This window comes from Dipodomys spectabilis, unplaced genomic scaffold, assembly GCF_019054845.1.
Source record: "Dipodomys spectabilis isolate Male_0828 unplaced genomic scaffold, ASM1905484v1 ptg000001l, whole genome shotgun sequence".
Classification (NCBI taxonomy): domain Eukaryota; kingdom Metazoa; phylum Chordata; class Mammalia; order Rodentia; family Heteromyidae; genus Dipodomys; species Dipodomys spectabilis.
In genome coordinates, this window is record NW_024870678.1 from 5,026,829 (window position 1) to 5,041,894 (window position 15,066).

Genomic DNA, 15,066 nt, shown 5'->3' on the forward strand with positions numbered 1-15,066 from the left:
CTGTATGTCACTTGATTTCCCCTGGTCTCAGTCTCTCCATTTGCCAACAAATTCCTCAACATTTTCTGTGCTTTCACATGCTTGCATCTTCTATTCAGGAAAAGTGTTTTATAGTTTCTGTTTGCATAGCTTTCCATTAAGGACCTCAGATGATTGACACTGACATATCATGGGCTTTAACTATTTTTTGTGACAATCTTGCATCTGGATGTGACTATGGGGTTCATGAACCTGGATTTTGGTGTCATGTGAGCAATGAAATACTTGAACAATGGGAATGATATTAACAATGAATGTCATTTGCAAACTGAGCTTTCTATTAAAAGGAAATGATAGTATATTTTGCCTGTGCTCCCCTAGCTTTGCTTCATAAGCCCTGCAAAAAGCCCTGTTTTCTCCGAGTAGAACGGTGGTGCTGAAGCTGAGAGAGCCTGGGTGGAGTTCATGACTCCTGCTAAGTTCAGTAGGAGCTGGGCCTGCCCCAGTGCAGGCACTGATGATCAGGTGATTCCTTATCTTAGGACAACCAGGATGCTTCAAGTTAGGCTTTGGTATAGAATCAGGGTAAAAATGTGGGGCTCAGGGATGCTGATCAAAGAGCATGTGCAACAGAAGTGGAACTGTGACTCAAGTGGCAGAGCACTAGCCTTGAGCCCAAAGGCTCAGGGCCAGCACCCAAGCCCTGAGTTCAAGACCTAGGGCCAGGGTATGCATATGTGTGTGTGTTTATGTGTGTGTGTGTGTATGTGTGTGTGTGCATACACACACAAGAATAACTCAAGGAGCACAGGTGAAAATAAAGGAGTGACCCAGAGAAGTTGCAATATTTTCTGGCTTGGCTTTGTTTCTTTGCTGTTTATCTTATCAGATAACCTCAGGGCAGCTGTTTTTTTCCCTCTCTCTTTCTCTCTCCTTCCTTCCTTCCTTCCCTCCCTCCCTCCTTCCTTCCTTCTTTCTTTTTTTTTTGAAGATGACACCAATACCCATGATTTTTATTCATCAAAAAGAGCCATGTTCTTTTATATGGACTGTAAATTCTACAACATACAAAAATACATGGCAGCACATGCCCAAAGAGCCAGTTACGTGGGAGGCAAGACTGACAAGAAGAGGAGGGGGGAGTTCAAATAGATAAAGAAGCAATTCTAATGGTTACACTTTTACCAAGAACAGACCTGCCGCTTTCTTGAAATACTGCTCTAGAAACAATACAGAACAGCAACATCTTTGTTGGAAGGCCGTATTCATTTGCAATGTTCTCATTTCCTAGGTCCTTCACATTTTCCCTATCAAAAGCAGACCTGAGCATTTTGCTGGCCTTCAATAGAAGCATATAGAAGAATTCTAAACTAACACATACAGAATAGGCACTGAATGAATACAGCTAGGTCACCAGGAGCCTGCCTGGCTGGCTACCTTATGTCCTATTTCTTAGAGGGCTGTGGATGCAGAAAAGTCAGCTATAAACTTGGCATCACTTGAAAATGTCTAATGGCCTGCTGCACGAAGGGAGACTGAATCCTCTGTCCTTGTGGATGGCTGGTGTCTTTCTTTCCTTCCTTCCTTCTTTCTTTCTTTTTCTTTCTTTCTGCCTTCCTGCCTGTTATATTAATAAGCAGAAATGAGGACTGTAAATACCATACCTACAAAGGTTATTTGAAGTTGATAATGAAGAATCATATCACAAAGAACTCCTTTGTCCCAGAGCAGGGGAAGTGAACTGTAGAGTGGCCAAGTGGCCCATTCAGAAGGACAGGCATCTGAACAACTGACAACAAGCAGCAGTGCACAGGGTTCTGATGCTGGTTTGGAGCAAAAGTCCTTCCATGGCTGCCTCTGGCCTCACACCATTCTCCTGCTCCTGGGCCACAGTGGCCAAAAGAAACCTGTGGGACACCTGTCCCACAGCAGGACCTCTGGACATTCCAGACAGAATTCCCTCTTGGAACACTGTGAGCTGAAGATCAAACTCCAGTAATTGTGGACAGGGCAGAGAGAGCAGAGGACCTTGTACCTTGGCTAGGGTCAGAAGCTTCAGCCTGCTCCTCCCAGAAGAGCTCTAATCTCTTCCCACCACATGGAAGAATTTCCTCTCAGTAGGTTCAGCACAGGGAAACAGGTCTACTGTTGAGGGCTCCAAGGCAGAGAGGGAGGAGCAGGAAAGAATCTATCTTTCTATGTTTTTTAAAGAAAAAGAAAAAACAAACTCAGGACCCTGAACTTGTGAAGCAAGCAGTCTACCAACTGAGCCATACCCCAGCCTTTCTTGCTTATTAGTCTATTTTCCAGACAAGGTCTCTATTTCTTAAGTAGCTGAGATTATAGACATGCACCATCATGCTTGGATAAGATCTGTAATTCTGTAAGGAAGGTGCTATTAGATCACTAATTTCTCTTACCTCCTCAAGTCCTTATCAAGTGACTAGATGATTCAAGAAAGTCAAGCATCTGTCACTTGCTGTAAGATTTTCTACTTCAAATGCATGAATAAATGTGATTTGCTTAAGAGAACATTTCTGCTCTGCCAGCTCCTGCCAAATACGCAAAGCAGGTGTTCCGTTAAGATCCAGGGCGCAGGGTGGCTGTGACAGTCTGCCTCTCCTGATGCTGGAACACGGTGTATGATCACACTATCAATTTCCCAGAAAAACTCTGACGACAGAAGCTAACCCAGGGTTAGGGAAATGCATATTATTATTACATCAATGTGTAAAGATGATGAAATAAGAATAGAAAGACTATGTAGGTTATGGACTAAACTTAAGATAGGTTTTTTCCCCAGTCTTACTCAACCATTCACTGGCACTGGGAAAACAGAAAAAGAATTCCTGTCTCCCTTGAAGAGGGCAGAGCTCCTGGGAAACACAGATATTTACCAGCAGCATCAGCATTTGGTCTGGACATGAGAAAAGCTTCATAAAGGAGATGATGTTTAGATGTTTAGATGATGTTTAGATGTTTAGATGTTTGAAGGATTTGAGACAGAAGGGAGATTTGCATGTCCAAGAGGAGCCTTTTAGGCCAGGCCAGGGCAGGCAGCACATGATTGTAATCCCACTCTTCAGGTGAAGTAGGAAGACAGTGAGTTTGAGGCTGTCTTGGGACACAAAGTGACACTTTCTCGAAGAACAAAATGGAAACAAAGCAACCCAAAGTCTTGTGAGATGTCCCTACTCCCTTTGGAGGGAGATAGCAAGAGTGGACTCATGTTATATCTTGTCATGCACTCCCTTCAGAGCCACTTGGTTCTCATCACACTAGGATTAAAGGCAGGAGTACCTATCTGGAAGACCCTATCTGATGTGTCCATGGCCTCCTGCACGCTATGGCCCCAGCCATACTGGCCTCTTGCAGTTCTGCAGGACCTTTGCAATCTGCAGTGATTACTCTTTCCTTTCCCCTAGACACCTACTCAGCTTCTTCCAGGTGTACACTCACACCAATGCATGCAGTGATCTCCAGGAAGCCACTGCCACCTACTCCTGACCAACCTCCTGCTTTATGTATGTCCCACATAGCACTACCAGCCAACATTCAGTGTATCTTTATTTATTGTCTGTCTCCTTAAGAAGAAAGTTCACGAGGGCAAGAGTTATTATGCATTTTGCCGCTCTATTCTTGGGGGCCTGGAACAGCCCTTCGCATATAGCAGGCAATCAGTAAATATGTGTGAAGTGAGTGAAAGAAAACACTGATGATGAAGGCCAAATGAGGGGTCTGGAGGGAGGTGTTGGGCCAAAGAAGGCCCTGTTTTTAGCTAGGACTAGAGTGAGATAACCCATCAGTTTTCTAGGATAACAATTCTGCTGGTGACAATGGTGGAGTGGTAATGAAGGAGGGGTGAGAGGGAGGGACTGAGGCAGAAGTTCCCTTAGGAGGTCATGGCCCAGTTTGCCATGGGAGTGAGAATGAAAGGCAGAGGGAAGGATTTGAGAAGCTCTGAAAGTGAAATGACAGGCTACAATGCATAGCTGATCTTCTGCATCTGTCTAAAAACTGCTCTTAACTGTTTTCATTTCTCATATACAACAATCCATCACTATAAGATGTGTTTGAATCTTGATGCAAAGAATGGTTCAAAACCCTGGCTTATGACAAAGCAGGCTTGGCGAATGTATTCAGGTCAAGCTGCCAGCAGGGAAGGGAAAGGATAGCTCAGAGCTGTTCTTGTAACAGCTTCCAACTTTGCTGCAACATTGTGTCATTTAATCCCCCCTCTCCCCCAGCCCTGTCAATGTCAGCATCATACTTCAATATGATGCTTTGATTTTAAGGCTCTCCTTCGCTTTGAGAGTGCCCTTCTTCCCTTTGGCCCATTCCTTTCACAAACCAACCTAACCAACCAGCCAATCAGTCCATTGTTCTGGCTGGCAGTCCATTAGCCCTTCACTTGGTCACACCTCCCACACTCATTCTGAGTTCATTCTCTGATGTTCTTTGCTGGAATGACTTTCCTGCGGGACAGAAATGTCTGGAGAGTTTTGTGAAACTCACCTACCAGCCAAAGTTCTTTTTTTCTATGTGACATGGTACCAGAGGGCTATTCTTAGCTATGGAAGAATTCAGAAAAATGTACTACTACTTACCAAATTACTCAAAAGTGTATTCTAACTAGCTGAGAAATTACTGTGGCAAAATGTAGAATGGGAGTGCCTGCTGGATGGGGGCTGGGAATCTGACCTGGGGTCACATCAACAGACACCAAGACTTGAGGCAAGAAGTTGAAGAAAAGCGCACACCCTTTCTGTATACAATGACTTAGCCACACCAACATAGTGACATCTGGATGAAGCTTAATGAAACTGTTTGTGCCTTGGAATTGTTATCCTTCATTAAGATAATAATCCCATAATTGCAATCCCTTCATAAAAGCTTCTCCCTCAAGAAGAATTTTCTGTCACATTCAGAAGTCCAATTAAATATGATTATAGCTAAGTTAAAAGAAAAACAAAACCACGAAGTGCCTATGACTAGGACAATAGGCCTGGGAACAATTTTTTTGTGGCTTTCTGTGGTGAGGAGCAGCTCACATCACCCTCTTCCCTGACAGCTCCTTGGCTACCACTGCCAACCAGCTGGGCTCCCATGTCTCTCATGCCAGTCCACAAGGCCCCTATATAATTGACTACAGGGGCTTCATCTCACATACCTTTTCTTCTTCCCAACCCCTGAGGCTCCTTGAACTGGTCCAGCCTCCTATGTCCTGAGGCTTAGGGACTCCTAACTTCCATGATGTATAAAAACCCTACTTGCCTTCCAAGGTCTGGTTTACTTTGTCTTCTCTACCATGTTCTGCCACTACCAAATAAAGGAAGGGATCCAAGCCTCTAGCATATCCAAACTGGTACATTGACATAACTATGCATCATACATTGGGCTCAGTTCTTCTTCTGATTCCCTTGCCATCCCACAAGATTCTAAGAGAAAAGATCCCATAGTATGCAGGGATCTGAAGCAGGTGCTTCAGCTCTATTATGAGAATTAAGGTTGGGGCACAACAGCACACATTTAAGTAATCTGCCCCTAAAGAAGAACTTCCTCTCACAAGAAATATGTCACAAATGACAATGACTTCTTCCTGGATCTTGATGCATGCTCTAGCTAGCTGACTGTAAGCTCCATGAGTACAGGGGTACAGTCGTTTGTTCAGTGCTCTCTCTTCACTGCCTAGAACAGACCCTGGCCTGAGGCAGGCAGTAGTCATTGCTGCAGGAGGGCATGCGTGTCTTCCTTGTACTGAATCCTGGGGGAATGAATGCCTGGCACAGCTCACACTGACTGAAGAGATGCTGAGTGAATGGATCCTAATCTAAGTGCTAAAACCAACCTGACAAAAGCCTCTGTCTCAGAAATACACCTGCCTTCCTCCTCTGAGGCCCCACCTCCTCTCCTTTGTCTTGGCTTCTGTATGTGACCCCAAGAAACAAAAAGAAGCAGTTTTGTATTACTAGAAGGAAAGGCTTCACAGAAATGCTAACAATATTAACCTTTCTCATGAATGCATTTAACACATCAGGTGACTAGAAACCTGGGGGGATCAGGAAGAAATCTGTTCAAAATGTAGACAATAAAAAAAGAGGTACCTTTACATCTTTAAAAATCCCCGGACTGGCACATTTTTCCCCTTGAGAAGCAATTCAAAAGTACTCATGCTGTGCTTCAGCCCCGGCCTCCCAAACCCTTTCTTCGGTGCTGCTTGGCTTTCCTGGAGTGTCAGCCCACTTGTGCGTGCTGGGAGCAGCAGCTACCCACAGCATCAATAAACCTGACTTACACCAGCATCTCCAAGTGCCAGTGTGGGTATGTCACAAACCGGATTCTGTCAATTTTGCTGGGGTACCAACCCTCTCTCCTAGGGGTCTGGAGGTTATACCAACCCCTGAAGGAGATCCTTTTTACATGCTTTTCTCTGTGTTTTCTGAAGATGACCAGAAAGAATCTTAGAAAGTGAACAAAGGGATTACGAATTAATCGGCTCTCCCTGGCTCCTCTGACTGCAAAGATATGATTACAAGCACAGGATTTGCAAGAGACTTACATTCCTCATTAATCTCCACTATCATTTCTATCACTGTGCTGTTTTCTCCCCCTCCTTTCAGCTCTCCCTTTTTAGGCAGAGAATGAGGGAGAGCTCTGTTCTTTCTTTGTTCAGCAGTAACTAAAAAATATGTCCTTAACATTTCAAAAAGCAGATCGTTCCTGCACTATAACCACTAAAGCGTGGAGGTGAAATGGTACAAGTGTCCTTTATGTCTCCATCTGTCTAAATTAATGAATTTAAGCATGGATAACCTCAATCCATGTTTTTTTTTAAGAGCATGCATCTGATAATCCAGAACAATTCCAGTGTCTAAGACTCTCCAGTTCCCTTACATTATACTTGCTTCTGAAAAGCGTTATATTTTAACTCTTCAGCAACAGGCAGAGAATGGTGGCTAAACTGCCTGTCCTGTTTCTGCTCTCTGGCCATCTGGAGCTGGGCCCTGCAGAGAGAACAGGTCCCTGTATCTTCCTGCCAAGTTCCCTCCATGGGTCAGTACCACAGTGTGATCAAAAAGCAGTGGGTGTTTTTTCTCCTTCTCTTTTCCAGACGTATGTGTAAACTCCATTTGGGCTGAGGCTCTGCCAGTGACACTTGGGCTCTGGGAATGGTGACACATGCCCCTACTGAGAGTGGAGAGATTCCACATACTCAGAGCACTGAAATTTCACACCGGCTGCTCCTTACATCAATCCTGGCACACAGGTCATGGTGGTTGCTTGTCTGGATGTCACTGTGGCTCCTGATTCTGCTTTTTCCTCTCGCTAAAGAAATACCTGTTTTTGTTCTTCAAACTCTTGCCCAGCACACTGCTGAGTTCAGGGTTAGAAAGACAAATGGATGAGATATCCCCAGAGGGTATCAGAAGAAGCTCCATCAGAGGTCCATTTCCAAGGGTTCTGTTCTTACCTGGGTATGGCACTCTTCCTTTGGTGACCAGCTCTGTGAGTAAGATTCCAAAAGACCACACATCAGACTTGATTGTGAACCTCCCATACAGGGCTGCTTCAGGGGCTGTCCACTTAATGGGGAACTTTGCACCTGTAGAATGAAGACTTGGTTATTTATCAGGCAGAGGGGCCATGCTGAGAGACAAGGAAAGGAGAAGGTCTTGGAGGTAACATCTAGGGAGCAGATTCGGAGGGAAAGAGGCAAAGAGGAATAAAGGGGTGGAAGCTGGCTTCTTGACTCTATGACCACATGGAATGGTGGTACAGGTTTAGTCTGGAATAGGTGATTAGGAAACTGATTTGTACATTGCTTCTTTTGTTTGGAAATAATGCTATATTTTAATAAATGCACAGGATTAGATCGCCAAGCTACCCTGATGAGCACTCTGGTATATAAGATCATAGTTTGGTCTTACGAGGTGCACAAAATCCATCAAACTACCAAGCTTCTCCCAGGGTGGAGACAATTGGATGCAGCCTGTAAGTTATGTTGAAATAGAAATGGATTTTATTTCCCCAAGGCTTCCCACACCCACAGCTGAGAAATAATTTTGCCTTTGGCTATTTTCCAGCCTATATCTTTTTTCCTCCACCCTCTCTCCCTGTAGTGGTCATCTTTATCCTAGATAGTCTTTTTTTTTTTTTTCCTATTGTGTATCATCCTTTTTTTCTAATCAAGGGACAGAGTATAATTTAATGTTTTTAATGTTTCTTTTCTTTTGAAGAGGCCTTATCTCAGTGATTCTTTTCTCTAGACTAAGGGGCAAATTCATGCCAAAGTCAGTAGAATCATGTCTTTCAAATTTCTCTGATCCCTAAAAAACATCTTCTCTACAAACCTAAAGGAAGGGTGGGGTGCACCCTGCTCTTTACAATGCTAGATGTGTTCAGAGGGAATTAAAAGTGGGCCTAACAGCCTACATTCTCACACATTAGGCTCTGCAATTATAAAGCAGCTCCAGAAATTCCATTGAACAGACTAAAAGGAATATACATGGAATTTTTATTACTTTTGCAAACACAATTATATATTTAAAATATGTTAATTATGCATAGGAGCTCCTAAAAATCATACAAAGGCTGATGAAATCAGAAATTTTCATAGTATCTTCTATAAAAAGTCACTATGAGCAAAAATGGCAAATGATTAAAATCTTTAAATCAGTAAGGTTTTAATATCTAGAAGTATGATAAATTACAGCAATTAGATTTTTGCTTTAAATACAGTATATGATAGCAATCTTAGCAAATCTACCCTGTCATTTTCTGGTGACATAATTTTTCTCTCCATCTCTTCTATGCTAGTGTGAAATGAAATTTTACAAATTCTACTATTTATCTATGTGATATGTCACATTATTGGAGCAGGAAAGTTAAGCTATAGTCTTCTTCTACTTTTATGCACTATGTTACATTTAATTATCTATGTTTCTCAAGCATAATTACTTTTTCTTAAGTGCTGATGATTCCACACCAAGACCTGGTACTGTCTGAAGTCATTCTGTTTTAAAGTTTGTTTCAAAGTGTTTGTCCGGGCACGTCATTCTATCCTGGGCACTCTGTTTCTCAGCTTTTCATTCTGAGCCAGGAGGATTAATGTGACAGATTTTCTAGTGTCAAGGGCAGATTTTGTCCTGGATCAAACCTCAGCTGGATTTCTCTTACTTGAGAGAATTAAAGGTACATTAAATTCATTCCCTATTTAAAGCTCTCTCAAGCCAAATGGCTTGGAAATTTCTGACCATCTCCAAAGCACATAAAACATCTTTCTCTATAGTGAAGATGATCCATTAAATAAAAATGACAAGAAGAGTTTTTCTCCTTTTTTGGACTTGTACAACATTGGTGAAGATGTGTGGGGTGGTGATATTATACAATCTCATTTTTTATTTTCTGAGAGAAATTTTCTGTAACTTCAGATTTAAAAAAGACAATGTACTAGACATTTGCACTGGTCTGCTTTATTATGTTCTAATTTTATAGTCTAAAATAAAGAGAATAATAGGTAAACATTGAGAAAATTACTGATATCATGGATCTCTAACAAGAAATCATTTTTAGATATGTGCTTTGACTTATTAGCAGGGTTTATATAAATTTAATCTTTATTAGCTTCCTAGGATGTGCAAGATTTTTACAATGTATTTACATAACAGTATTTAAGCTGCTTTTGCTGAAAAGCACTGACACCTTACCTGGACCTACAAATTAACTAAAAGCAGGAGAAAAGGTGGCATCCTCTCTTCCATTTTATATCTGTCTGCGTTTACTTTGCAATCACCCTGGTTTCCAGGAAGAATGGGATTGGTCAGTAACATCTTTATAAAAAGGATGGAGGCAACTACCCAAAGGAAAGGAATAGCTGAATTTCTCTTCAGGACAAACCATCTACCAGGCAACCATGTCTTGTTCATCCTAACCATCACTGTTCCCTCCAAGCGATGACAGTGACAATGATTTCTCTAGAGCCCCCCGCCCCCATAATCATCAACCAGGCCACACTTTGACCAAGCTTATTTAATAATTATGCATATCCTTCTTCTCTTGCCCCTCCAGTCTTTGTCTAGTCAAACCTAAAGCTTTTGTCTATATCCTAAAGATTTCTGAAGATGGGCAGAAGGGTTTACTTTTCCTGCAGCTGCCCAGGTAGCACAATAAATCTAGTTTCTCTGCCCTTTACCATCATCTCTTTGTTTGGATTACAGGCCTTAAATCTTCATTACCCCCACTCCAGTCTTCACTTGCTGGAGTCACTACCTGCCTGGTCTCTGATCAGATCTATGTAGCTAAGTCTTGCTCTACTTATTTCTCCAGTCTCTTATCATTCTCCCACACCTTTTCTCTTCTGGCATCCTTGACCCCCTCCCTTCATCATCTGACCTCTGCACTGGCCTTCTCTAACTGACAGCTCCCAGATGCTTAGAGCCACAGGACAGGCAATTTTCTTGTCACTAGTCCCTACTCCACTGCCACCCTGTGGCAAACTCCTATTCTTTCTTCTCTCTTGGTCTAAAGTGATACTTGTACAAGGAACAGCAGTTCCAGTAAGACTGGGATAGGTTTCTTAGCTCTCTCTATGTTACTATCGATTGAAGTATAATGAATACGAGTCATCTAAAATGTGTCTTGGTATCCTCCAGGGATGGAATGTCTTTGTGACTGGTCTATTTCCAGTACTGAGCTCGGTCTCTGGTGCACAGAAGACTCTGTAGTAGTACTGAGTAGATGACTAAGTACTCAGCGGATTAGCCATCTCATCTTCCCTTTCAGGTAAAATAGCCTTGATTTCTCTCAGAGCTTATTACTAGTCTCTTGGTCTCTGATGAATCTTTTTGTCCTTGGTGGCAGCACCAGTGTCACTATCTGTCATCATATGGATGCAGTTGTTGGCAATCTAAGAACTGCCTATTACAATGGAAAAGCACCTCCTACATACTAATGAAACCTAAAAACACCTGGAAGACTAGGCAGTTTTGTGTCAAATGTAATGCATGAATGGCCCTCTGAGAGATGTAGAGGGAGCCACAGACACTGTTTTAAGGGGAGTGTGGGACAGTTCATGAGCTGCAGCGGGGAGGAGGAGTGGTTATAGTAGCAGAAAATAATGTGGCAAGAGCCTTTGGGATATTCATAGCAAGAGAAAGGGGCAGATCCTTTCCTTAACAGGCTGGAGCCAAAGCTAATACCTGGATACCAGTCATTTCAACCTTCTAGAGCCCTGATCTTTCTTACTAGAAATTGAGCTAATAACCATCTATGTTCCAAATGAAAGATGGGGAAGTTGTGGTTTATTCAGCTGTATTTGTGGACAAAACCCAACAATAAACAACCTTCCTACTGCTGAGCTGGTTTGCTCTCTCTTTCTTTCTATTTACATACTTCTGCAGTTTGGCCCTATGCAAGGTTCATATGGAGCTAATAGCTCAGTTTGGAAAGAATATAAAATAGATGAATGGCTACTATTGATATAGAAGATACAATCAAGTATTACACAATGGATACAAAGACAGCTTTTGTGAGGCTCTGCAAGGTACTCTAAGGGGTTTTGGTTTCTGTCCTAATGGTGATGGGAAGCCACTGGAGCTGGTGAGTGGAGGCATGCTGACTGCTACCTCATTCTTCTCTATGCCTTTAAAGCATGGAAGGCAGCATGTCCTTACTTTGAGAATGACTGATGATGAGACAAATATGAAAGCATTGTAAGTTTCAAACTGAAAAGCCATCATGACATTTCCACGCCTACAGGTGTCCACAAGCAATTAGCAGTTGGGTAGACCATGCTTCCAAAGTCATGGCATCATGTTTGTTTAACTAGTGGCTAGTATCACATTTGTGCTATATCAGATTATCCCTCAAACCTGAATGATATCCATGGTCTCAGGAAAAAAAGAGTTGAAGGTAGCAAATGCCAAGCCTCTGTGAAATTCAAATGCTTCCAAGAGAAATGAATTATTTCTGTAGAGTTTATTCTTTCCTGGTGTTTTTCCTTTCTTTTCAAGCATTTCTTCTGTCTCAACTGTATTCTCTTCTTCAGTCTCCCACTCTAATTACAAGTGTCTTAGAGGCCTGAGCATTCCAGACATCTTTCTCCACTTACTCTCTAAGGAAATATACCCTCCTCTTATGACTACTCCTGCTCCTCATACTTTGTGAAGGGGTGGACACACCATTCAGATTCCATCTCTCATCTTGGTTCCTTATTTCCAAATATCTATGGGACAAAGTCTCTAAGGTGTCTTATCTTTATTTCAAATCTATATATGCCTTTCCATGCCTTACTATATTTAAGGTTTATGAATAAACTATAAAGTTAGTTCTCTCTGACTTTCTATGATTCACATGGGTTTCAGTTTGGTTTTTTTTTAATTCACTATCCCTGTTCAGATCTCTATTCTGCAAGGGAGAAAATATACAAAAAGCTGTAACTCGTCTCTTTCTTAAAGGCCTCATATCTAATCTGTCACTAAGGTATCTTGTTTCCCACGTTGACGTATCACTCCAAGTTGTCCTTTCCTGTTTAAGCTCACTGCCAAAAGTGGAGTTGGCTCATTACCTCTGTTAAGGCCTCCTGCTATGGCCCCTTGCCTTCAACTCACTGCCTTTTTCATTAGCCACTTTATAAATTACAGCTTCATGTCTACCTCCTCAACGGTATAGTAGGGTCGTTATTACATTAAATCAAAGTCCCACCTTGTTTCCAAGGACCCACATATCGGTTCTACCTTGGAACAGATATATAGGCTCCATCCAGTATATATAGTTAATCTAATTTAGTTTGCTTTCCTATAACCTGTATCTTGTACCTGGTATGATTATATTTGCAAAAGAATTTGCTTGTTTGGAATTTTACCTTTCCTTCCAGCCACTCAGCTCAATTTCTACTTCCCTCCTGCAGTCCTCCATGATAACTCCACTCTGCAGAGATGTGGCTAATTCACCAACAGTGAATGCTAGAAGCAGCAGTTTAATGCTGGGTGAACCAACTCCTGCAATAACTAAACAGATACTAGGTGCTGCCTAATTGTGAGGGATCATGCAAGTACCTTACAAATATGAGGCAGATGACAGTACTAGTTTTGTTCTACCTATAAGAACACAGAACAGAGAAAGATAAAATGAGGTTTCAAGTACCCATGTACATAGTAGAAAGGGAATTTGTATGGAAAGATACTGAATACAGAGCCAGAGCATTTAAACACTGTACACTATTCTGTCATGCCCTGGCCTCCACCATAGCTATCTACTAGTTCTTATATGTGATGTTTTTATAAATCTGCAAATAGAGTGTAAATCCTTTGAGGCCGGAAACTGTACACCATGCCTACTTTGCTCTAGAGTATCTTGCCTAAAGCTGGTTAAACAGCAACCACGCAATAAATGTTTTAGCTGAATGAAGAACTAACTCAGGCAGCAATTTATCCAATACCCTGCTGGCAAAATAAATCATCTTCCTCTACACAGATTTTCCTCTAAACAAAGAAAAGAGTAATGAGAGGAGTGTAATAATTTAATAACTTATTCTTAACTTGGGAATTACTAGGAATAAAATCATACTCTTAGGCCTGCCTGACCCAAATGTTCTCAGTTTCTAAGTAAAATAGGATGACTAGCCAAATTCATTGTTAGGATGATCTACTCCAGGTCATTGTGTTCCTTTACCCCTAGTGGCCAGGGACTCTAACGCTTAATTAGACTCTAACAGCTTGATTCAGTACTTGCTGTAGTTGAAGTGTCTTTATGCACTAAGATGATGGTGGTGGCATTTCAAATTTTAAAGATTACAGACCTTTTTGTTCTCAAGTCCCCCTCTGCAGTAAGTGTACTTGAGTTAGCTAGGAAACAAGGAATGACTACTCTTCAGTGACAATGCAAAGAGGCCCAGAGCTGGGTTGAGTTGGAACTGAGTGGTAACTTGCGGAGGGCAGGGCAATATGGTCATTTGGGAAAAGAGCTTCAGAGTCGAGCAGACCTGGGCTCACATGCTTGATCAGCAAGGCCTCCCTACTATCTGTCTCTCTGGTTCTAACTCAGGGATAAAAATATCCTCACAAGGTTGTAGAAAAAGTGACAATAGATGGGAGGTCTCCTAACAGTTTCTGGTACCTAGAAATAGCGAAGAAAACTATGTACAAGTAAACTAAGTATGCACAACTATGATTGTACTTGGACAGTCATATATACAAAGGCACTGACTTGTGCTAACAAATGCCACCAGCAACGCCAAAGCTATCCAAACTTCAAGAGGGAAAGATGGTTGAAAAAACAGCACACATCACTCAATCAGATAATTTACTGGGTGTCAATTAATGCCCAGTGTAGTATGAAGCATTTCTGGAAAAACAAAAACTATCACAGGGTACTTCCTGTACTGGGAGTTTACAGGTAGCTGTAGGGACCAGGATGGTGGATAGAGCTCACAGCAAATCAACAGAGCTAAACAGTGGCACTGGTTTGAGGAAGAAAGCAGCATGGGAGAGACAAGAGGAAATGACCAGGGAGCAAGGGTACCAGTGGAGGTGGCCACAAAGAAATGAGGCAGGGTCACCCAGGTCTTTCCCTGAGGCGGGCAGGGCAGGGCAGGGGCTCGAAGGGGCCTGGTGGCGCCCAGCTCTTAGTGGAGAGTTGGACTGTTGCCTTGTTTTCTGGTGATCAGGTCAATTCCTTAGCCTGTCTCAAGAGAAAATCCCCTTTGGCTAAAAGACTGGGCCAAAGTGGAGGAAGTAAAACAGTACAAAACACAATCAATTCCTCCCTACAGAGAAGACAAGTTGTGTACTAATTGCATTTTTTTTTAGGAGAAAAGGCATTAGCTTCAACAATAGATCTGTTTTTCTGAACTGAAGAGCCACCCAGAGCCCTCTTTAATTCTAAAGCCACAACCTCTGTAAATTATTATGCCCAATATTAAAAAAATGTGCAGTACTGTTTACTCTGGGGAATAAAAGAAATCATGAACTATGTCAGTGACAGGAAACTGATTGGGGGGGTGGGAGGGAGGTAAACCGACAAGGCGGGACTAGGACAGGATATCCTGCTTAGATGAGAAGTCAAAGCTGACCTGACCTGAAACTTTGT

At 42.2% G+C, this 15,066-nt stretch overlaps 1 protein-coding gene across 3 annotated transcripts in view; it reads right to left on the minus strand.

Annotated features, from left to right (window-relative positions):
* Fyn (FYN proto-oncogene, Src family tyrosine kinase) overlaps window positions 1-15,066 on the minus strand; it is a 175,719-nt gene that overhangs the window by 6,082 nt on the left and 154,571 nt on the right. For all 3 annotated transcript variants that reach the window (XM_042680571.1, XM_042680415.1, XM_042680493.1), the window contains one exon: window positions 7,451-7,582. In XM_042680571.1, coding sequence (XP_042536505.1) covers window positions 7,451-7,582 — 132 coding nt within the window. The remainder of the gene's footprint in view (window positions 1-7,450; window positions 7,583-15,066) is intronic.